Raw genomic sequence first — 24,889 nt, 5'->3', positions numbered from 1 at the left:
CCGGCACCAACCAAAACCCCCACCTAGACACCAACATCAGCCCTCTACACCTCTTACTTTTTCAGTTATTCCACTTTTGTCCCATCCTCTCCTGGCTTTTTCCCCATAACCCTAACCCTAACCCTAACCCCTAACCCCCTAACCCTAACCCCTTACTCAAACCTAACCCCCCTAACCCTATCCACAAGTACATGGAGAGGTCTATGCTCCGCCCACGGCCAACACCACACCCAAAACTACGGCTGCTACGACGTCTGACCCGATTGGAGGTGAACAGCCATTCTCCAGCAGGATGGAGGAGGTAAGTGACGGCGTTCTGAGACCTGCCACTCCTCCTCTACATCTACAGGAACCAGGGCCCACTCAAGTGGCGCCGCGCGTCCAGAGGGTGAGGAGAATCCCTACAGCACTTCATGGGGCTTCTTCTGAGGGGACTTCTTCTCCCGCCATTCAGCTACAACGGAACATGGAGGCGATGGACCTCATACAGGGGGAATCCACCCCCAAGAAGACCAACACATCTTCAGTTGGACAGCAGGTATGCACCCCGACGAGACATCCTAGCAAAAAGAAAAAGCTTAGAGAGTGGAGACTGCACACAAAGGAAGCATCGGTAATTATGGGAGACACCAATGTGGGCTTGATTCCTCCTTATGTTGCGGAGGGAGTCCAAATTGACAGTTTTCCGAGAGCCAAATGGGCCCATGCAGAGATCCTTCTGGATAAAGCGGACATTAACACATCGGTGGAGAAACTGGTTCTATCCTTCGGCCTGAATAACAGGTGTCAGAGGGATAAAAATGCACCAATAACGGAGCTGAGAATGGCGCTGAGGGTAGCACAAGAAAAGTTCCCCCAAGCTGACATTTGTATTCCAGTAATTAACTTTTCTTCTGCCCTTCCTAAGACAGAACAAGAAACATTATTACACATAATAATGACTTTTTTATCTATTCTTTTTTATCAATTATACATTTATTTTAAAAGGTTTTATTATTATTGTTTTTTTAAAGGTGAGGCTTGGACACCTTATATTATTAGGGAAGGTTTGGTGACATGTGATTATCCATGTGACCTATGATGACCTATCCTGGGAGAGGCCCATGAATTGGGCGCCTCCCAGGAAATGCTGTTAAATGCCTCGCTCTTTCCTGACAACCAGTAGCGTGTATCCCTCTGAAGAAGCGGAAACTCCGCGAAACGTCAGGGACGCCAGACCAGACTTTTTTGGAAGAAAGGCGATTTTTTTTAGCCCTTCCAGAGACGGGCGATAAATGACATTGTTTTAGCCCGGTCATATCAAAGACTAGTATTTTAATTGACGAACTTTTTTTCACGATAACTGTAAAGTGGGGAGTTTTATTCACCTGTTGTAAAATCACCCGTGAACTCTAAAACGGAAATTGAGAGGTGGCGTTGGAACAGAGCGAGGCATCGGAGTGCGACCTAACCCTCTTGTTTTTGAGTTTTTGCCGACCAACAGACACCGGCACGGGGACGCCCGTGATCGGTTGAATTACTACCTGTAAAAGGAGGATTCGGGTATAGGATGGAAACACACCGATTGGAAACGCCGTGGATGCAAGGAGAGAATATGCAGGACGGCGGGTGGACACTTCCACGCCATCAGAGGAGACCACGGAGGAGACAAAGATCACTAAGCATGAATCGAGTGGTCCAACAAGCACAAAGAAACCCAGGTGAGCTCCCCACTGACAGACACAAGGTGCAAAGAGATTATTCTGAATCCTTAGGTGAAAGTTCGATTAGTGATGGTCTGGTTATGCACGCTGGGGGTCGGGAGGAGACGAGGCATAGGGAGGGATGGAGTCGCCCGGGTGTAAGACGTTTTGGGAAACAGGGAGGACAAGTTGCCCCTGGACCAAATCATGCACTTGATGTTGAGACAAGAAAGAATGCGAAGAACATCTTTAAACTGATACAGACAGTACATCATAAAGGTGTGATAGAAGAAGCACGCGACACGGGCCTATATCCCAGGGGTATGATAAAACAGGTGTCCAGGCTCTCTAATTTCATAAAGCCGGCTGCACCTACAGAAAAGGTTAGGATGCAGCTTGAGCGAAACACAGATTCTTGGATGTCCAAGAACATGGATATCCTCTATGATCATTATGTTACTGTGATTCAATCTTTAAATGGGATTAGAAAGAATGAAGTGTCATTTCAGGTGGCAAAGGCGTGGGCTTTTAAAAGATACGGGGCCCGATTACAAGTTTCCACAATGTCAATGGTTGAGACTCTGCTTAATTCATCAGGGGAAGAGGGCGGAGGGATGGCCCGTTCGGAGGCCGGGCGCACGGAAGAACAGAATACAGCGAAGAGGGAGGAGGGATTGGAACCAATAATGATTAGTTGGAGGGATGATAATGAATTTCCGCCCTTACCTACAGTTGTGAAAGGCCAGTTTGCTAGAAGCAACAATAAACAAAATGCATCCTATCACAAGAATTTATCTTTGGGAAAAAGGAAAACAATTTCGGAGGAGCTAAATGAGCTTCAGACTGTCAATGCCCGTGCGCCGGCCACCTCGGGTGCCCTCCCGGAGGTAAATATGGAAGGGGAGAAAGGTGTAGGTGGGGGGAAGACAGGGGAGGGTGGGAATGTGGTGGAGATAACGGGAAGGGTCAGATCAAATGTTGTGGTGGATCTGGATGCAATTGACGACATTGTGCCTGCCTCTTTGTGTTCCCCCCCTGCATGTCCCGGGACTGCTGTGCGCCGTGACTCGTCCTTAACTGCCATGGATAGTTTGCCGTCTCGGCCCGCCGCCCCTCCGGCTTCTCGCCCCTTGTTTCGCGCAGGAGACCGGACGAACAGTCCGGATTCTAGAGCGAACCAACAAAAACGATTTAAAATCAAAACCTCTGCTGAAACAGGTGATAAGGAAGTGGGTGAGATGACGATTGAGGCCCTGCAGCAGCAGGAGCCAGCGGGTGCCTTGAGCAGTGACTCACTGGACCGCGCTGATCCCCACTACTTCAATATTAAAAGCAATTTTCACCTGAGCGAGGAAGATAACGAGAGCAATGGCTCTGTGGAAGAATTTAAAACCGTGGGGTCAAAAAAGCAAACGGAGGGTCGCGGCAGACGCGAGCACACAGGGGTGGGAGAGTCGATTGGGGAGAGGGCCGAGACGAAGAGCGCGGGGAGGGTGTGGCATATGCCAACTTACCATCGGGCGCGGGCTAGTCGTAAACTGCAGGATTGGAGAATTAAGGTTAATAAACCTATAGTTTTCTTGGGAGATTCTAATCTAAATAGGATACCCCCCTTCGATAACGATCAAATTCAAGTGGAGAGCTATCCGGGTGCGAATCTCTATCATTTCTTCAACCTGTTGGAGACAGCACCGGTATGTGAAAATACGGGACTGTTGGTGCTATCTATAGGCCTAAATAATAAGGACCAGGACCCTCAAAAGACGTCGATTAAGCAATTGCGTAGGGTGGTGAATGGTGCGAAAATCGCTTTTCCGAATGCGGATATTTTTGTAGCTCACGTCCATTTCTCCAAGTCATTGTCCAAAACTCAGCAGTATAATCTCACCATGATTAATAATTTCATTAGCACGCATTATAATTATTTGCCATGTATATCACAGCAACATTTTCATACTACAGCAGATGGTATTCACTGGACGAGAGAGACTGCTGGAAAAATCTTTGGGAGCTGGTGCGAAAGCCTGCGACTTAGTGTGGGTTTAGAGGGGTGATAGAACCGCGACAGAATAATACGGGTTGGTCGGTCGGTCAGCGGAGGAGGATGGAGAAGATCTGAATAGACAGATTGAAAACTTATATGCCAACGGGTCTGAATGTGCCTGCCTGAGAAACGGTTGTGGGATATACGTTTCTCTGGTTCTTCATCTGTGAATAATTTTTTGTGGGTTTGGATCTTAATAATCTTGTATTTCTATGATGTTGCTAATATGAAGTATATATAATATATGGTCTAAATGAATCTGTGAAGACTTCAATGTTTGAGGGAGGGAGGGCAGAAAGACCTGGATTTCCTGTTGTAATTTTCAGGAGCCAAGCCCGGAGGCCTCATCGTATTCTCCGATTGTTATATGAGGCTGAATTGAATAAAGCCTTAGAATATAATTATAGAGATAAGGTGTTTGAGGTATAGTGTGAAATAAAGAAAGTTTCAACCAAGAAAATGGTCTGGAAATCTGTTGTCTGCTGTTAAAGCATAGAAATGTATATTTGGAGGATCAGATCATAATTGTGTTACAGGGCAAATTGTCGCAAAAAACAAAAAAAACAAAACAAGACTAAAAAGTCAAGATTCAAGTGGTGTATGTACTCCTGATAGCCATAGATTCCTATAACAGAATTGCATGATAACTGGTTTGAACAGAGAGTGAAACACTAACAGTGTGATGGTTTATTGTAAATACTAATAGCATGGGTTGTATATATTATTATTTGATATGAATAACAAAAATTAAAATGATAAAGTTCTTTTCTCTTGGAGACTGAATCCCCTCCAGAGAGTTATGGGAGATTTATGGTTTTGGGACTACTACTACCAAAGAACGGTGACATTGCAGAGTGTTTCAACTATACCTTCTTATGGATTGTGGGGAATAAAGACATTGGGGAAGGGATTAATAATTAACAACACATGAAAGGAGTACAGAAGAAGCCCAAGAAGAGGAGGAGGATGCCGTGGAGAAGGAGAAGAGCCGAAAAGGGGAAACAGGATGATTCAGCCGATACCTAGGACCGTGTAACAAAGTTTAAGACAAAATATCTAAGCCATAGTCTTTAAATACCTAACCCTAACCCTATGTGTGTCTTGACCTCAGTGCATGACCTCACTCGACAAACAAAGACATTTTAGAAGTATACTTCCTGACTCCGTTTGAGTCATCTGTTACCAGGCAAACTCAAATGCAGCAGGCTGCTGAACACACACAGGCCTCTATTCTGTTTCTATATAATATGTGGTGTATTGTAAGCATGTATGCAATTCTTTCCTAGCTATGGGTCACCTTAAATTACTCAATAGATCGGTCGAACATCGCGTCGACCGAAGCTTCAGACCATCATCAATTAACTGACCGAGCTTCAACTCTTTAATTAGCACAAAAATGCAATGTGTATAACATGATTACAGTTGCACTGCAATGAAAGATTATTATGTGATTATGCTAACACCTGAAATACAGACTTTAATGTAACATCAACAGCTTCAATAAATGCTCTGACGAAATAATAATGATAAACAATAAGTAATGCAATAGTAATGATAATGGTTATGAATAGTAACAGTAAAATAATTTCCTAATCTCCACAGTGTGTTGCTGGGAATGGGAGTTACCTTATAGAGCTGTTATTGTGTGGAGATCGCCAATCAGACCAGGAGTGGTCACCTTTTTAAACTGTTTTTGGTTAAATTTCTGCCTGTTTTATATGGTCTGTTTGTCACGGTTTGTGGACACAGACCGTGCGGAGATGTGTGTGGTGGACCCAGGTGCGAACACAAGTGAGGATACGGGAGTGAACTTAAACAAAAGTGAGCCTTTTATTGTGGCTGATGATCACGAAAGAAACAAACAAGAATGAGGGCAGCACAAGAGCAGTAACTAAACAGAAACCTAAACTGGGAACAAACTATGGTAAGGCTATGGCTGGGGATACAAAAGACTGGGCATGGAAACACGGAGGGCGACGTGACACAGACTGTATGAAACACAGAGACTAAATACACATGAGGGATGATCAGGGGAAGTGGCCACACATGGGAGCACAGCTGACACACATGAACCTAATGACAGGACAGGAGAAGTGAAACTAAATACACTAATACAGACTTTCAAAGTAAAACAGGAAACATGGAGATTAGACATGACCTGAACTAAACATAACCACGCAGACATGACGCATGAACCAGGGAGACTTAGTACAGGGGGAGATGACATAAACAACTAAGAAACAAAGGACTAAACAGCAACCTTGAAATTAACTAGATGAACTAAACTAGGGCACAAATGAATACCAAAATATATATAAGAACTCAAACACTGGGTCACAGACCAAGCCCATGACACTGTTTCACCCTTTTATTATTTCTTATCTTATGTGCAGCACTTTGTGATTCTGTCTAGAAAGGTGCTACATAAATACAATTATTTATTTGTTTGTTGTTTTTTGTTGCACACATTAAAACATGTCTTTGCACATAGTAGTAAATGATGCCCAAGGAGTCTTCTCATATTCAATTCAATTCAATTCAATTTTATTTATATAGCGCCAAATCACAACAAAAGTTGCCTCAAGGCTCTTAATAGGTATAGAGAAAAACCCAACAATCATATGACCCCTTTGAGCAAGCACTTTGGCGACAATGGGAAGGAAAAACTCCCTTTTAACAGGAAGAAACCTCCAGCAGAACCAGGCTCAGGGAGGGGCGGCCATCTGCTGCGACCGGTTGGGGTGAGATAACAGAGACTTTCAGGAGAGAAACCTAATATTTAATAATCCACATTTCACTGTTTTACTCTTTAGTTCAGATGTGGATTATATATTGTTTTTTCTTTGTGATTGTTTATGTTTAAGTTGTTTATTGCTGGCTTTTAGTTTGTTTTTGTCTGTTTGGGAGCTGACACAGTCTCTATGGAGATGGCTTTTTGACGGGGTAGCATCAGGAGAGAAGCTCCAGAGAGGTGTGTTCCATGTTAAAAGCTAAAATATAACAAAAGAAATTATGCTAAACAAAACAAAACCTTTCAATTGCCTAACCCTATCTGTCCTCTCAACGGGTTGTATGTTTTCAATGTTTCCTTATTATTTTTGTCATAAAAATAAATCAAACAAATAAATCAAGCTGTGTGACAGCACCTTGCGTTTACGCCGGGCTGTGAACTGTCCTAAATCTACTTCCTTCACCCCCTTTTCAACTAGGATCCCAGTTTAATTTTCTTTCAATCCCAGTTTAAAACTATTCCTGACTTCCCTCAGTGTACACTGTAAACTCCAAAAGATACAATTAGCTTTTCCTGGTAAAAGGTCCTAGATTATTTTGTCAACCTTTGGAAACATCCTCTATAGAGTTCACCCGTTTCATCTTTAAAACTTAGAACTGGTTTCTTCGCCCCCTTTAACGGGTAGCGCATATCCTGCCTGAACACTGTGTTTGGGCAATTTACATAACATAAAAATCCTGCAATTATTCCTAAAGTCCCTCTCATTACTTTTATGCTCCCATTATAACCTGTGTCTAACAAGCTTTTGATCTTCTTTGCAATGTCAACAACTAGGTGTCTTTGTGCTCTGTTCCTCTCCTTTCTCTGGTTGGTTCCATTCGGTCTCGGGCTTCCAGGATTCTCGCCACCCCTGTGGTCGCTGTGGTCCTGAAATCTTAAAAGACCCTGGCCAACCCTCGTGATGGGGTGGCACCGCCCACCAGGCATGTGAAAGAAAGCCTGGCCTCTTTCTTCGACCTCAGGGGTTAGACTACCCTTTAGCCGGTGCACAGATCAGGGGATTATTCTGCCCCTATTTTAAAAATCTGTGTGTTCTGGGGTCACAGCTGTGTCCCCTTTTTTACCAAGAGCCTTTCTATCCTCGTTGGTCTGGTGTTCCTAGATTTCCGCCAATCCTTTCGTGTTTATTGCTGTGCTTATATAATCCATCCTCTTGAAGTGCCTAGCCAGAGCCCAAACGCCATGACTAGGGATGGGTATCGAAAACCGGTTCTTGTTGAGAACCGGTTCCCACTGTTTCAATTCCTTGGAATTGTTTGCCATTTTTAAAAACGATTCCCTTATCGATTCCAGTCGCCCCGAATGACGTCATCACGTTGAGTAGCGTCTTTTACCCAGTAGGAAACATGGCGCCTGAGCGGCACAAACGCTCAAAAGTTTCATTACACTTTATGAGAAAGGATGACAACAGGGCAACGTGCAATACTTGCAAAGTAGAGATTTCATCAAAGGGAGGAAACACTACGAACATGCAAAAGCATTTGCTCAAAAAACACGCGATTGCTTTCAACGAATGTCGTGTTTTTGATCCGCTCCGGACTAGCGAAGCTCAACCCAGCAGCAGCGGTAGCGTTTCCACGTCCTCTCCCGTTAATACTGCAGGTAACTAATCAATTAGCATTGCATATTATGTTAGCGCGATTTACCTTATTACAAAACCTGCTATTACTGTGCGTTGCATTTAGATAACCATGACGAGAGAGACAGACAGAGTCTGTCTGGCTCAGATGCTGGCAGTTCTCGCTGCAGTCTACAGGTGGCGTCTCCTTTAACAGAGGCAGGGAAAAGTAAAATGACACAGGCCAGGATAGACGAATGTCACCGAGCAGTGACTAAGTTTGTTGTAAAAGGCTTGCACCCTTTTGCCACAGTAGATGCCCCCGAGTTTCGGTAAGTGAGTGTTTAATTGTAGGCTAAGTCAGGGAATGTCAAAGTTGCATGTTCTCCTCTTACCAGATGTTTCATCCGTTTCCATTTCTCTATCTTTTAGAGAAATGATAAAGACTCTGATCCCTAAGTACAAAGCCCCAAACAGAGACAGTTTAACCAACCACTTGATCCCTGCTTGGTATGCAGTCAAAAAGGCAAATCTGATTTCTCAGCTGAAACATGTGTTGAAGGCAGCCATCACTGCAGATGGATGGACAAGTTTTAGTCAAGATCATTACCTCACAGTAACGCTGCATTATGTCAGGAATGGCCAGACTCAAGAAAAAGTCCTCAAAACCAAACCAGTGTACCAGGCACAGACAGGGACAGCTGTAGCAGAGGAGATTGATGAGATCTTGGAGGAGTATGGTATCAAAGACAAGGTTGTGGCAGCCACTGTTGATAATGCAGCCAACATGGATGTAGCTGTCAAAAAGCTACAAATTCTCAAGTTTCCATGCTTTGCACACACCCTGAACCTTGGAGCTCAGAAGCTCTACAACTGTCCTGCCATTTCCAACTGGGCGGCAAGAATTCGCTCTGTGATTGTATGGATGAAGAGGTCCCACATGGCAAAAGTGGTCCTGAAGGAGAAGCAAGAGTTGCTCAGTAAGCATAGTAAATATTTTTTAAGATTGCGTATATTATAATCATTAGATCATGATCAAATTAAATTTATAAACTAAGATATGTGGGACCATATGGGACCTTACATTAGCATTTAAGTTGTGAACGTGTTACCCCTCAGAGCTGCCCAAGCATATGCTGCTCCTAGATGTAAAGACCAGATGGAACTCTTTGTATTTGATGATGGAGAGATTCTGCGAGCAGTTTCCTGCCATCCAGGCTGCAGCCATCGATCCACGGATAAGAAAGTCCATAGAAAAGGAAAGGTGAGTGGTATATAAAAATAATGATAATATGGCTTAATTTGGACTCAGGTTTTATTTTGTTTGTTTTATGCAACATATCTGTTGTATTTTTGCTTTGTTGATATTGCAGACTGGCTAAAATGGGCAATGATGACTTAAGAAAAGCAGAGGATTTTGTGGTACTCATGCGGAAGCACTACACCACACTAGCAGTGTCCAGTGACAAAAGTCCGACCTGTGGTGAGATTTTGCCCATCCTGCAAAAGCTACAGCAACACTACACCATACAAGAAGATGACTCTGCCTTCACAAGGAGCATAAAGGAGAACATTTGGAAAGATCTTTCCAAACGATACCAGGTACAATTGATGATTTATTTATTTATCATAAATAAAATAACAGTTGTAAATACTGAAGGATTGTCATGATGTCACATTTTCCTCCCTCTTAAAAATTTAAGGACGCTGATATCAAGAACTTCCTGGAGGAGGCCACCATCTTGGACCCCCGATTTAAATCCAAAGTGGATAAGGATGAAGTCTGGCACAGGATCAGGGAAGCAGCAATTGCAGCAAAGACAGAGGCAGGAGCAGATGAGGTATTTCAATATGATAGTGTCTTTCACTGTAGCACATTTCCATTGTGAGAGTGAGACTTTTCATCTATGGATCTGTGGTACTTAGTTTGATTTATTTGTTTATTTGCCACTTTCTACTCAAGCACCTGGAGCAAGGAGACACACAGGGAGAGTTGTTCGAAGATGAGGATGAAGAAGACTATGTAAGTTTAGTTCATTGTGATGATAATTTAAATGTCATGGATTGTTCATGTTTTGCTTAATTTTTTATCATGTCCATTTAATTTCAGGCGCCACCAGTAAAGCAAAAAAAAAAAAAACGGCCTTGGAGGAACTCTTTGAAGAAGAGGACAACGAGCTGCAGTCATTCCAACAACGGCAGCCCGTTCTTTCCCTGGCCCAGAGAGTGGATCAGGAGATCCAGCTGTATAGAAGCCTAACCCCCATCCCCTGCAAGGATAACACCGCCCTATGGTGGTGGAGCAAGAGAGAGACTCTGCCCCTGCTGGCAGCACTGGCTGAAAGGTTTCTGTGTGTTCAGGCATCCTCCACCCCGTCTGAGAGGGTGTTCTCCACAGCTGGAGAGACCATAAGTCCAGAAAGATCACGTATCCTTCCTGAAAAAGCAGATATGCTTATATTTCTGCAAAAGAATTTTTAATTCTCCATAGTTGATGGATGCAGAATTGCACAGTGCACAGTTCCATTGGACTTGAGTTGATTGTATTTTTTGCTGGCTGATAGTTTTATTTTTTAGTGCCCAGCTCATATATATACTTTTAAAAAGGAGAGTGTGAATGTTACTGGAGTTTCTTGTGTAATTGCCACTGAATAATTTATGCTATACTTTGTTATTGCTGTAACAGAATATTTATTTTATTATTATTTTACATTTACAACTTTTTTTTCCTGGGTTCTCGTGGCACCCCATCGAGGAGCAGTAGGCTGTGGATCGCTTAAGATCTCACTCTTGGGTTTGTAAGGTCATGCTACTTCTACATTTCTGTCTTGTTCAAAGATAAGATATAAAACAAAGTTCAAAGCTAATCGACCTGTGTGTTCTCCTCTTTTTAAAAATAAGAATCGATAAGAGAATCGATAAAGAATCGAATCGTTAAACAGAATCGATAATGGAATCGGAATCGTGAAAATCTTATCAATACCCATCCCTAGCGGTAAGGCCAAGTTCACCACTAGATGGAGACAACCTGGCACAGGTATTTTCTCTACACACTAAATTTCACACTGAAAAGCCTTGGTGGGAATTTTTGTTTACATAGAAAGCAAAAGAAAAAATGTCTTGAGGTCTTTCCAGTGTTTTCAAAATTGTGCTTTGAGATACTATTAAATTCCATTCTTTTGAATTTTTATGGCGACAGACAAAGACTGGACTCAGAGTGGTCAAGCTCAAAAAATGATCTTTATTTCTGCATTTCCGAAAATGGAGACCCGCCACACGAACACACAAGCTCAGGTCTGAATTCTTTGCCAGCTAAATCCGTATATATATTTCTGCAGTGCATCACACCGACACACAGTTTACTTAGTTCTGCTTTTTGTCTGGTTTCCTGTATTTTATTAATACGCCTGTGCAGCTCTGCACTAAAACTTCCTGTTCCCTGCAAAAGCATGCAGTTTCCTGTCAGTACTCTGTGACGTTGTGCTCAAACTGGCGTTCTCCTAGTCTGGCCTCTATAAAACAAAAATTAAGAATATATATTTATTTCATAACAATACACATCGAAACTTTACACAGACAAACACACACACAAAACAACAAAATATGTCAAATTACATGCACGTCTCATTCGTTTTTTGAGAATTTCACCATTTTTACTTTTCATGGAAAATAACTTATGTTATTCATGACATGATATCATTTAAAATAACTTTGTCAGGCCAGTGAATAGCTGCCACATAAGTATAAATCTAAATCATACATGTGGGTAGGGGTGCATAGTCAGTAAAAGTCGCCAAGACTCTGCCGAGCTCCAAACCTGCTCTGCCACAGACAGAAGCATCAAAAATGTGCACTGGGAGCTTCATGGAAGGATTTCTACAGCCAAGTATATCTATATGTATGTGGCCAAGAACCTTGTAGGGCATCTTAGCACAGTTTACTTGTGTCAGTTAGGTCAGCTAGTGGGAGGGCAGAGAGGGCAGCCTTTTCATTATTTTATTGTAGAGTGACAGGAACTGCCTATGAGCTTCTAATCAGGCAGAAGTATTGACAGAAAAATACATTGATGAAAATCAAAGAAGAGAAAATTTATGTGATGTTCCATTTTCCTGAGAACTGATTGGCTGTGATGACTCCTTCAAGTACTACATGCTACTTTGTCCTGCTAGTTAAGCCTGCTTTCTGTTCTCAGGCCTCCTCCTGTTTCACTGGCATATATCCGTCACCAGAGGGCTCCACTGACCTGCCTGCTGACATCAGAGCACACCCCTGTGTCATGTGACCTGGCAAAGCTGGACTCAGACCTGGCCCAGGCAAGTTAACCCTAACCCACAAACAATACACATATGCTTTCAATTGTGTAATTTTAGTGATCTAGGTAGCTCTGTTTTGGGAGTTCAGTTAACTCTAGAAATGTGTTTTGGAGTTTGTTCGTATTTTGGAGTTTGTACGTGCTTTGTCTCTAGGGGCCACCACATATATTTATATATAAACATATATAAATAAAACCACTTTTTTTTTACATCAGTAATTCCTTTTGTGCATAATTTTATATTATTGTTAATAATAAATTAATTCAAGCAACAAAACAACCTGAAGTGCCGGTTCGGAGCCGAACGAGTCGACTCTTTTTAGTGAGCCGAGCCGAAAGAGCCGGTTCTCTAAAAAGAGCCGGAAATCCCATCACTAGAACAGACACATGCAAGTTTGTCCGTGACCGCAGCCGCGTCGTCAGTGTTTTCTCCAGTCATTGGTCAGCATTATAATATTTGCAAATACATTTGGGTCGGAATCCCCCCCCCAGCGCGCCCCCGGACGCCAAAACAGTGCCAGCAGAGTGAAACTGAAAAATGGTTTGAAACCGAAAAATGGATTGAAACTGAAAAAAAAAAAAATTGTAAGCGGAAACAAAGAAATTAGTTTCAATTAATTGTTTTTCACTATCAATTTTTTTTTCAGTTTCAATACAAGATTTTTCAGTACATTTATTTCAGTTAAAATATTTTTTTTCGGTTTCAATATTATTTTTTCGAAGCAGGAGGTGTGTGCTCAACAGAAAGTCCATGCAGTGTTGTGTGAATCAGACCACATTTCCCATAATGCTTAGAGTTCCCAGCTAAAATAACCAATAACAAAGAGTCTCATGCTTAGGGTCAAAGGTCCTTATAAAACACCGTTCTGATTGGTCGCACACAGGCATGTTGCTTTCAGGAACCGTTGGAAAACAAATGATCAATCTCCACATTATAAGACCGTACCAATGAACAGTAGTGAGGCAAAATGGCCGTTCAAAGTCTGTAAAACATATAAACATACTTATCATGTCATGAGTATAACCCATAGAACAGTTTGCCATGACATGGGCTTGCTCAAAAAAGTTTCTTTTATGTTGAGCCCATCATGCTTGTCCATAAAAAAATCCTCATAATAACATAAATTGTCCCAATAAGTGGGTTAGAGCTTTCAGCTGCTCTGCTCCCAGGCTGTGGAGCTCTTTGCCCCCAGAAATAAGAAACATTGGTTCTCCCCCAGTTTAAATCCCAACTCAAAACTCATCTGTTCAAATCTGCATATTCACTGTGAATCCACTGTTTGTTAATTTTATCTTGTGCTTTTGTTTTATTGTTCTTATTCTGCCATTGTTTTACTAAGTGTTTTATCCTATTGTAAAGTGTCCTTGGGTGACTTGAAAGGCGCTCATAATAAAATTTATTATTATTATTATTAAAAAACATCAAATCAGAATTGCGTTCATCATTTCTTTGAACACAGCTCACCTCCTGCAACCACTTTTCTGAGAATACGCACTTCTTTTGCTGTTCGTACTCCTGCTGACATTTCTTTGGAAGTGGAGGAACACCAAAGTAATTTCTTTGGTGGCTGTAGCTCAGCAGATAGAGCAGGTCACCTACTGATCGGAAGGTTGGAGGTTCGATCCCAGGCTCCCCCAGTCTGCATGTCAAGTATCCTTGGGCAAGATACTAACCCCAAGTTGCTCTCTGATGCATCTGTCGAAGTGTGAATGTAGTTAGATGGCACTCAGTATAGATGAAGTGCTTGTGAGAATGGGTGTGATTGGGTGAATGTGGCATGTTGTATAGAGCGCTTTAAGTACTCCGAGAGAGTAGAAAAGCGCTCTATAAGAATCAGTCCATTTAAAGGAGTTTGCTTCTTCGACATTTTTAAGAGTTCTAAACAAATGTCTGTCGTCCTCCAGAAAATCTTATGTACGCAAACGCGCGTTGCAACTTCTTATCTGGTGCGCGTCTTTTAGTTTGACAGCACATGTGCACCTGTAGGACCACTTATGTGCACTCCTGCATATACTCCTTTGTCCCACACGCCATCAGACTGTTTAACTCCTCTCTGGAGGGGAGAGGGAGGGGAAACAGGAGGACAAAGGAGGGGGGAACAACTAAGCTGTAGTGCCTCTTCACCTCACTGTGCAATTACCTTTGTGCAATACTTTTTGTTAATAGTCAACGGTGCAATAGACTCCATACTTGAAATGTGCAATCCACTTGTATTTTTATTTTTATTTTATTCCTATTTATTCTATTTATCCCCTTTGTATATTTTTATCTATATATGTCTTTGTATTTATATGTGTGTGTGTGTGTATATATATATATATATAATATTCTGTAACTCTATAACTTCTGTCGGTGCTGTGCTTATTTGGAACCGAATTTCCCAGAGGAACCCACCCGAGGGATTAATAAAGTTTTATCTTATCTTATATTTAAGGAAAGAACTGTGTTTAATGGAGACTGTCAGTGACAGTCAATGCCCAAAAGGTTTTTGTTCAAGCAGTCCTGGCAGACGGCCTCGCTCTTACTTTCCTCATGTTCTCATTTTATTTAACTGGAGTTGATAAATGACTTCATCCACCCATCTAATATGTTGAAAACATCAAAGCAAGAAACTTGCTCACCATGTTTTCTTGATACTGCAGTTAATAAATCTTTGGAGCTCAGTAACTTTAACAATTTATTTCATCAGCATTCCAGTACCTGAAAACATTCCAGCACTTATCATTGATAAATCTTGTATGAGAAGAAAGATTAAAAGTAATTGAGCAATACAGAGTTTAATAAATAATCACATCCGGTGCAGTGCAATAAAGTTTGCTTAAAAGAAACCTCAACATAAACAGACACTTAAGCTGTGTACATGCCGGAAGTGATTCGCTCATCACACATTGCTTTGAAGCTGGTGGTTGGTCGCTTGCTGACGTTCCAGGCCCCAGTTGCCCAGATACCACTACCCTGTAAATCAACAATATTCTTCATTCCCACAGGTAGCACTTCAGGCTTTCACCTGACGCCTGAAAATTAATAAACTTTTATTCTGAATCCCGTCTACTTCACATCACCAGTGGTTATTTTGCCCGCTGTAGTCGTGGAACACCCTTCACTTTCTGGTCAGCGTGTAGCTGTGAATCTCTTCCAGTATGCACACAGCGTCACAGTGGAATCTGATCTGAGTGTCAGGATTGCAGCTGTTAACTCAAATTAATGCAAACTTCTTTGTGTTGTGTAAACTCTCAGCACTTTCTTAGTTCTTCCATGTGTAGCTGTAGTTGTTCATGGTGATGTGTGTCAGGGCTGTCTTTCCCAGGGTGGAAGGCTGCTGCAGCTGCTGGATGGAAGCAGGATGGAGACCACAAGAGGACAGTTCTACCGAGGCCTCACCAACCTGCAAAGTGTTCACAGAATAAATACCCCTACACTAATTCACACTTTCTCTCCAACTCCTATTTTAGAATAAATCTGAGGTTGTTAGCTGGCACTAAGTGCTGTGGACAGCACGTTGACACAGGTTAACAGACAAACAGCAAAACCAGCCATGCAAACTAGCTCGTTCAACATCTGCATTATTTAAATTACCAATGCACGTGCCAGAAACCTGAGCGCCTCAGTGGGTACATTTAGTAAATTATCGTGAATTAAGTGGCTGGCCCGACTGTGAGAAGAAGACAGAAGCTTCACACGTTACATGCAGATAACCCTGGTTATGGTTTAGGCATCATCTGCAGGTTGCTTGCTAAGAAGTAAAGTTGACATTAAAGTTGATTTGATCACATTCAGGCTACAGCTCATACATACATGACATTCATGAATCAAACAAAAAGCAGCTTCATGTTTTCTGTGTGTTACCTGCTGCTTGGTGCTGTGTACGTTCATAACCGCGGTAGGAGTATGTGTGCAAAGCGCAGCTGAGAAGTTTCCTTTCTGTGCAGGCCGAAGTAACGTTAGGATAGCATGGAGAGACGAGGGGAGGACAGGTCCTGCAGTGTGGCAAGTACAAGTATACTGAACACTAACACACACAGTGGGAGCTGAGAACTGATACGAGACAAAAGTCTGCTTGTCCAGCTGCGTACCTGTGATCTCCAGACTGCTGATGTTCTGGTAGGAAGAACCAACTTGACTTCTCACGTTCACACAACGGCTCTATAAAAGCATAAATCACACAGTGTCAAATTCAACTCAGAAGTATAAATGATACATGAGATGGTTACAGACAGAGCTTCGTGTGTGTGCTCCAAACACCTTCAGAGTGTGCATTGTAGCTCCTCTAAAAGCACTGGGAGCCAACAGTGTGGGCGGTAACCCTGCCTGGGAGCCGGATGAAGCAACCACACCCTTCCAATTGATGAAGAAGTTGATGAGAGTGAAAGTGTGAAGTCCTTTCACACATATCACAGACTCAGGCTTATGGTCCAGAGACATGACGTGGCCCTCCTTATGACTAGAGAAGAGGTCAAGGAGTTGTCACAGAAAAACACACAGAGTACACGTACAACAGACTAACGTGACAATGCTAATGAGGATACAGCTGTAGGGTGTGGAGGTCTGGCTTCTTGATTTTGTCCTGGACTCCCATCTCCTTCAGCCAAGACAAAGTGCTGTCTTCATCTCTGTAGTCTCCATCATGGTCTCCTCCATCAACTGTATCGCTCAGCTTGGAGCACCTATACATTGAGACCACATTTACACACGATGGCACAAAAACACCACAACAAAAGGTTCTTCTTATGTCTGACTGATTGCTGTTTTTAGACCACGACTGATTACACTTTTAAAATTTCCAGGTTATTAGTGCCTCATTTTTCCTTATGGTATATTTAAAGCATGACGACTGGTTATATCTAGTTCCTTCTACAGGCCTTTATGGCTCAACTTACCATCGTTAAAGTAGACTTTCATATGTGGTGCTCTCTGCTTCTCCTTGCTAACAGTTTTATGGCCCTTGGGTCTTTATCATAAAAATAACTTGACTTTTTACTTTTCTTATCTTTTGTAGAGTGCTTGTGTTAAGTCTGTAGGGTGCAGGTTTCTTTTTATTGCCCAAAAAGTTATTCCAGTCATTCCCCGTTTAATTAACATTTAATTTAACCTAATTAACAAGAATAATCCAGGCATCTGAGTCTCTTAAAAAGTATTAGATCAGTTGTATCTGACGCATGAATATCCTAATCTCCACCATGCATTTGGACTACCGAAGCCTCTGCTGCAATCTAATTAAATCCTTTCTTTATTCCTCTTGATTGGGTTGTGCAAACCATTTACATGAAGGGTAATCATACTATGTACTTGATTTTGCATTTGGTTGTTTTTTGTTCTAACAGTTGAGTTACGTGATGACCAAACGTGAGCTGTTGCAGGACTATGAAGCACACTGATGGATATTTTCAAACAGAAAGAATGAGAGAGAGAGAAAACAAAACTGGAAGAACTTCATTTTAGCGTTAGCTATTTTGGTGTGCGAGGGATAATGTAGCTAACCCAGCAGAGCCCCCTTAATGCAACAGGAAAAAAAACAACAACTTCTAAAGTGTGTTCTGTGCATTTTGTCCATTTAGATTCCATCTTTCACCAAATGTTTCATTATTCAGTGGATAGTCTGAATTATGCTTATGTTAGGCATAGGGGTACCTGGTCATCATGCACATACAAACAGTCATAACCCACCAAGTCATTGAAAGTTGGGTTCAATGATATAGTAAGGCCAGACACTCCCTGGTGCACTCGCCTTGCTGTCAGTGGTCCAAGCATCCAGTGCAAAGGCCAGGAAACTATGAATGTTAGAAGAAACATCTGTAGTACTGAGTGTTGCCAGTACTTGGCTGCTCCATCCAGTATTTGAATCCATAGTGTGGTACTGCGCCTGTATGGACATTGATCCACAGCCGGGTAAGAACGTCTACACGGACCAGCTTCAGTGAATAATTCTGTGAGAAGACGACTCCGCTGAGAACCGGAGTTCTGTCCACGCAGGAACCAAGAAAATGTGGTTCCATAAAAGTGAAATGTGAACCACGATCAGTTATTAAACATGCCAGCGATGGCATTACTCCACATGCTTGGTGTCGACTTCTCTAACTGCACATTCTCTTACCCAAATTCTTCATTATTGCGATGCAGTTCTTTCAAACTGTTGCCTTCAGTTGCAAAGTTGTAATTTAGCACAGCCATTGGAAGCTTTGCAGGGTTGCTCTGTTAGCTCTCATATGTCCTCACTAGAGATGGACCGATCCGATATTACGTATCAGACCTAACTTACTGGATCGGATATCAAAAAGAAATAAAAAATGTAATCCGATCCATTAAATATCAAAAAAGCAGCTCGCAAAACTTGCGACAACTCCTAGCTCGGCTCATAACCGTAGCACGTCGGAGCAGTGTGCATCACGTGATAGAGCGGCTGTGGCGCGCCAGACCTGTCGGCGGTCTGGTTGAGTATTTGTAGCCTCGCTACCAAACCAGCATTTCATCTCCGAGGCAGTTATCCCAGAGAAGTAAAGCAAGTGTGTAAGTTCATCTCTGAATGTTTGTAAAGCATTCCCACGTTAAGCTTAACAACCGATATAAGGAGCGTCTGCCTCTCTCTCTCTCCCTCTCCTGCTGCTACTTCAATCATGAAACTGATCAATGATCAGCTGATCGGCTTTTCTGTCGCGAGTCTCTCTTGTTTGTTTTTGGCCCACTTTGCACCAGAAAGAGGAAACCAGCGGCTGAACAACAGCAGCACGTTTAAGCTTGATAAGCTGTTGTTAGAATTTATTTAATATTACTTTCTACACCAGGATCTTTTTCTACGCAGCTGACGGCTGGTAACTGTGCAGGGGCGGATCTAGCAAAGTTTAGCCAGGGGGGCCGATAGGGCATGAACAGGGAAAAGGGGGCACACTTTCTTATTCTCATTTAAAATGTCGAGCTTTTAATAAATAATTATCTGAATCTGACACCCAAAGTTTTAATCTGATGTAAAATGAATAGAAGTCCATTACTGTATATAGTAACTGTTAAGTCTAATATACCCTAGTAAGCTATAGTACTTTTTCCTTTGGGAACCATCTGTGCAGTCTGCAGTTCTGTTGAAGAAAGATGTTGAATCTATTTAATTATTCTTGAAAAATAATTTATTTCTGTGCATTTTCTTTTTCACACTGCATCAAATTAAAGTTGATTACGTTGATTAAGCATCATGAGGTGGAGGGTGGGAGGTGGTTCCTTATTTTCTTTTGCTGGGAGTTTGCAACCCTATTAGCAGAAATATTAAGCAACCTAACTAAGTACTCTTTAAAATACCAGAATAGGGAGGATGGAGCAGGTTTAAGTTTATTAGATTGATCAGTGTTGCTGAACTATGAAATATTTTGGGTGCAGTGTGTTTTTTACATACAGGTATAACAGAATAGCTTTAGTGTTGTTGTTTATTTAAACTTGAGTATAAACTTATACAAAATGCAGCAAGATATTAAAAAAAAAGTTTTATTGATTAAAAAACACTATATCGGATTCATATCGGTATCGGCCAATATCCAAATTTATGATCTCGGTATCGGACATAAAAAAGTGGTATTGTGCCATCTCTAGTCCTGACTTGGGCGCTTCTCAGTTTCCGCCTCGAGGTGTCCTGTGCAGCAGATCCCCTTGGTCTCCTTAAATCCTCCACTGCCTTGTTTGCCCTGCTGTACACTACCAGCCTGTACACTTGTATTCTGGCAGCAGGGCTGGTGTCTGGGATCAAATGTCTTGCTTCGAGTTTTGCTGCTGTATTCTGAGTTTGACTCCACTCAGGGCTCTTGAGCTGTTTTAATAAAATCATTTATAGAATCAGATGTTGTATCCTTCCAAGGCCTCCGCATGTTGGGAGCCTCCAGGTCTGCTCATGAATGCAGATTCGAGTTCCACTCTTCCATATCAGCTCATCTTCCCACCCTGTTGGTCGTCGTCTTCAAATCAGTTATTAGGTCGCCTAGTTTCTGTTAAAGTTCTGCTATCCTTTCTCAGATTGTCTCTAATGTTTTCTTGAAACTCACCCAGGTCGAACTGGACCTCTTGACTTATGTCTGTGTGGATAGCAGCTAGGGCTGCCACTAGGGCTGCCACGATTAGTCGACTAACAAAATCATCGACAACAAATTTGATAGTCGACGCGCCGTTTAAAGCCTTGTAAGATCCAGAAAGATGCAGGAATAAGCAGTAGGATTTAAGAGTGTAATAACGGACTGAAACAGAAGATGGCAGCACTGCATGTACAAGGATGCCAGCTGCCGTTAAACCCCGAAGAAGAAGAAGCTGTGTCCGGTATCGTAGCTGTGTCCAAATTCAGGGGCCGCATCCTTCGGAGGCCGCATTTGAAGGCCGATTACGTTACAGCAATGCGATGAAGGCTGTCCAACTTCGAAGACTTTGGCAAATACAGTCGACAAATGCGTCCTACTTTTCCCCAGATTTGAAGGACGGGTCGGGCCCAACCTATCCCAGAATTCATAGCGCAGCCCAGCCAATTCCAGTTTCCAATAATGGCGGCAGCTAGTTAGTTTTAATATTACTCTTATTAATCTTTCTGGGTCACAAAATAAACGTTTAACATATTTTCAGGTGAGAATGTGGCTGTGTAAACCTCAAATATCTGCTCAGTTTATCAAGACACCACATATTTTCAAAAGCGCTCCGACGTTTTCAGAGACGTCTGTTACCCACTAGCTCGATAGCGAGCCGGGGGCAAGGCTAACTAGAGCCCGTGAGAACACTGGACTCCCGGCAAATCGTTTTCAAACCCACCGCCGTCTTTCGCTACTCAGGTTAAACATGATATATAAGTTACTCATATAACTTAAAACTGTTATTGTTTGGGTTTTTTCAGTATTTTATTTGTTCCTGAGTAAATCGGTTTGGCTGAGATTAAAGTTATAGTTTTTACACAGCTGAATAAACGTCAAGCAGACAACTGATTATCAGAAGTGTGAGATGCTCGAGAATTTACTCCGGTGTCCTGTTATATTTTAGATAGCAAGGAGTTTATTAAACTTCACCGAAACAATCTGTAAATTTCATTAAAATTTAATAAACTATCATCTTGTCTTTATTTTTAGTTAGCACATACCTAAACACTTAAAGCTGTAAGCTAATGATAGTTATATAAGAGCAGATGCTGCTGGTGCAATAAGCTGTACGTTTTATGTTCAATGGACGCATGATCTGATTGGTCGACTAATCGGATCATGCATCTGTTGGACGTAAAACATACAGCTTATTGCATCAACATGCGTCTGCTCTCCAAATTCAGGGGTCAAAAGATGTGGCCCCTGAATTTGGACACAGTAAGCGGAAACTGCTGCTTCTTCCGCTTCTTATTCGGGGTTTAACGGCAGCTGGCATCCTTTTACATGCAGTGCTGCCATCTTCTGTTTCAGGCCTTATTACACTCTTAAGTCCTACTACTTATTCCTGCGTTTTTCGGGATCCTACAAAGCTTCAAATGACGCATCGACTATTAAATTGGCTCATGGCCGCTCAGACATCGTGTTTGTCTCTTCAATCGTCTTTTTAAAAATCTTTCACATCTGGCAGCTCTGCCAGATGTGAACTACCCAAAGATTTTTCATTTTAAAAAGGGAAGTATTATTATTTATTATTAGCTGTATGAGAAGTCAGCTGTTCTAGAATGATATGAAGCTGTGTGGAAACTGCTGAGTGAGTCCAAACTGATATTTTATACATATTTTACAAACAGTGATCAGAATCAGAACCCCGACAGCTCCCAGCCCTACTGAGCACAGACAATGAAAGAGCAGCACTTACGTGACCTCATGTTCCTCCTGCTCCTCCTCTTGGTGAATGGTCTGCTTCTGTGCCTCCCTGCACCTCCTCTGTTCCTCCAGCAGAGGGAGGCTGAACTCTATACCTATATGGGTAAACTGATCAGTGAGGAGCAGCGAATGCTGTCATGTCCTCTGTTCAGTCCTAACCTCAGGCTAGAGGTCTGACATTGTTTAACTCCTACAGCTAATTTTTCTTGTACTTTTTTATTTGACAAGTCATGTCTTAAAGAATAAACTACAGGCAAAGCTTTTTCATACAGCGGTCAGGTTTGTGGACTATTTTACTGCCACTACATGTCACATTTCAGACGAGTGGAAAGAAAATGTTGGTTGTCCACGCTGCCTGCCCGGCAGGCTGACGACAATGCCTTATCAGCCTTTTACGGCTGTAAATGTATCAAATGAAAATTAATTTTGAGACCAAAGCTACAGTTCAGCTCTCACCTTCAGCCTTCATTGCCTCTCTGAGGCCCCTCGTTGTGGGGGAAATGAAAGCAGTGATGCTGCTGGATCCTCCAAGACCTGCTGCCCGGAACAACACTGTGAACTGACAATGAAACAGATGAGCTGAAGGACGGTGTTGCTGAGCGCAGTCCAGATTGCATATTAACACCTACCTGATAGGAACAGAGGTAGAAGTATGGACACAGTCTGGCCTTTAACAGACTGTAGAGAGATGACAGACTGACGGACCTGAGCAACAAACATGGACAAAGGAAGGAGTGTGGGAATAATGCCACTGAATACATGTACAGTATACAGAACACAGCAGCCAGTGTTCAGCAGTTTCACAGTACACACAGCATTCATTTGACTCTGGCTGCATCGAGTATTTTGAATTACAAAAAAGAAACCTCAACAAGGCAGCACCTGTTCCTGGAAGTTCCACTAAAACCTTTACTGGATACAGGCTGGGGTTAAAACACCCGTTTCACTTTATAACTACGCCTGGCCTGTTTGTCACAGCTACAGTAAAGTTACATTCAAACTCACAGCTGAACACACGCACACGTCACCTGGTCCAGGAGATACAACAATGTCAGAAGTCTTTTTGCAGATCATCACCATGGAGCTCCACCTAAAAATGCTACTTCATTGTGTGGCTGCTCTTACTTGGCCATGAAACACTTCACTGTACAAAGGTTCATTTAATGTGCAACCCTGCTGTGTGAGATTTAACCCCATCTGTGAAGCTGGATTTAGGAAAGAAGTGTTTAAACATGTTTAGCTCGGCGGAAAAAAAGGTCCCTGATACTAAAACAGTCTAAGGAGGTCGTAACTTCCTTCTCTCTCTGACAGATTTATTGGGGCTACTCAGCCTAACAATGACCTCCTTCATCTACATCTCTTCGGACCTCCAGTGTAAAGATCTCAAATCTTAGAATCAAGTTCAGTTTTTTTTAATGATTCATTTATCAATAGGACATATCAGTGAAACCACCTATCAGTCAGTTATACATAAAAATGGCTGTAATTCCTAAACAAACAATATTTTTATTAAAATCCGTCGAGTTAAAGCTGAAAGTCTGTGATTCAATCGCATCTTGATTCATTTAAAATCAGGACAGAGAGAAAAATGAAATCATTGCAGTAAAACCTTGTCACCCTATCAGCCTCACCATTCTGTCATGAGACTCTGCTGTATTGTTGCATCATGAGCCCAGGGGGCGCTCTTGCCAAAGAAGCTCCTTTCAGCGTTGATCCTAGGGAACAGAGACAGCCAGGGTATGGAGGGATGCTGCCAGTAGACCAGGCTTTGCTGGAAGGCACAACGTAGCTCTGAGCAGGACCTGGGATCCTATAGCAGGCACAGAGACAGGTCGGGCTGAGGAACAAGCTACTGAAGGACCCAAGACAAACTAAGAGCTGTCGGGTATCCATATCTGCATACTTTATTAATACCTAAGGAAATTATGTGGGTTACAGTTGCTCCAGTAAAGTAACAGTAACAGACGAGTAGGGCTGCCACGATTAGTCACGACTATTAAAATCGTCGACAACTAATTTAATAGTCGACGCGTCGTTTGAAGCTTTGTAAGATCCCAAAAGACGCAGGAATAAGCAGTACATGAAGAGTGTAATAACGGACTGAAACAGAAGATGGCAGCACTGCATGCACAAGGATGCCAGCTGCCGTTAAACCCCGAAGAAGAAGAAGAAGCTGTGTCCCAGAATTCATAGCGCGGCCCAGCTCAGTTTCCAACAATGGCGGCAGCTAGTTAGTTTTAATATTACTCTTATTATTCTTTCTGGGTCACAAAATAAACGTTTAACATATTTTCAGGCGAGAATGTAGCTGTGTAAACCTCAAATATCTGCTCAGTTTATCAAGACACCACATATTTTCAAAAGCACTCCGACGTTTTCGGAGACGTCTGTTACCCACTAGCTCGATAGCTAGCTGGGGGCAAGGCTAACTAGAGCCGTGAGAACACCGGACTCCCGGCACATCGTTTTCAAACCCACCGCCGTCTTTCGCTACTCAGGTTAAACATGATATTATGAGTCACTTAGATAACTTAAAATGTTATTGTTTGGGTTTTTTCAGTATTTTATTTGTTCCGGAGTAAATCTGTTTGGCTGAGATTAAAGTTTTTACACAGCTGAATAAACATCAAGCAGACAGCTGATTATCAGAAGTGTGAGATGCTGGAGGATTTACTCCGGTGTCCCGTTATATTTTAGATAGCAAGGA

General features: G+C 42.3%; 2 protein-coding genes across 2 annotated transcripts in view; one reads left to right on the top strand and one right to left on the bottom strand.

Annotated features, from left to right (window-relative positions):
* The first annotated feature begins 8,298 nt into the window (after positions 1-8,298).
* LOC146360769 (E3 SUMO-protein ligase ZBED1-like) lies at positions 8,299-10,426 on the top strand. The gene is made up of 6 exons (XM_084920412.1): positions 8,299-9,055; positions 9,195-9,339; positions 9,449-9,677; positions 9,779-9,916; positions 10,039-10,098; positions 10,186-10,426. The coding sequence occupies exons 1-6, from the start codon at positions 8,443-8,445 to the stop codon at positions 10,333-10,335; spliced, it is 1,335 nt and encodes a 444-aa protein (XP_084776538.1). The 5' UTR covers positions 8,299-8,442; the 3' UTR covers positions 10,336-10,426.
* Positions 10,427-15,052: 4,626 nt separating this feature from the next.
* The window catches only part of donson (DNA replication fork stabilization factor DONSON), a 20,848-nt gene continuing 11,011 nt past the window's right edge, over positions 15,053-24,889 (bottom strand). Inside the window, exons 4-12 of the mRNA XM_084920409.1 lie at positions 23,814-23,992; positions 22,812-22,887; positions 22,639-22,741; positions 22,175-22,277; positions 16,915-17,052; positions 16,631-16,829; positions 16,462-16,531; positions 16,235-16,365; positions 15,053-15,773 (exon numbers count right to left, since the gene is read on the bottom strand). Coding sequence (XP_084776535.1) covers positions 15,633-15,773; positions 16,235-16,365; positions 16,462-16,531; positions 16,631-16,829; positions 16,915-17,052; positions 22,175-22,277; positions 22,639-22,741; positions 22,812-22,887; positions 23,814-23,992 — 1,140 coding nt within the window. The 3' untranslated portion in view covers positions 15,053-15,632. The remainder of the gene's footprint in view (positions 15,774-16,234; positions 16,366-16,461; positions 16,532-16,630; positions 16,830-16,914; positions 17,053-22,174; positions 22,278-22,638; positions 22,742-22,811; positions 22,888-23,813; positions 23,993-24,889) is intronic.

Source organism: Perissodus microlepis, chromosome 23, assembly GCF_051167445.1.
Source record: "Perissodus microlepis isolate ML-2025 ecotype Zambia chromosome 23, ASM5116744v1, whole genome shotgun sequence".
Taxonomy (NCBI): Eukaryota; Metazoa; Chordata; class Actinopteri; order Cichliformes; family Cichlidae; genus Perissodus; species Perissodus microlepis.
This window is presented reverse-complemented; position numbering and strand designations above follow the sequence as displayed.

Coding starts and splice junctions, on each gene's coding strand:
- LOC146360769 (XM_084920412.1), top strand. CDS start 8,443: ATGTCAAAGTTGCATGTTCTCCTCTTACCAGATGTTTCATCCGTTTCC. Junction 9,056..9,194: donor GGAGAAGCAAGAGTTGCTCA/GTAAGCATAGTA, acceptor GTTACCCCTCAG/AGCTGCCCAAGCATATGCTG. Junction 9,678..9,778: donor ATCTTTCCAAACGATACCAG/GTACAATTGATG, acceptor TAAAAATTTAAG/GACGCTGATATCAAGAACTT.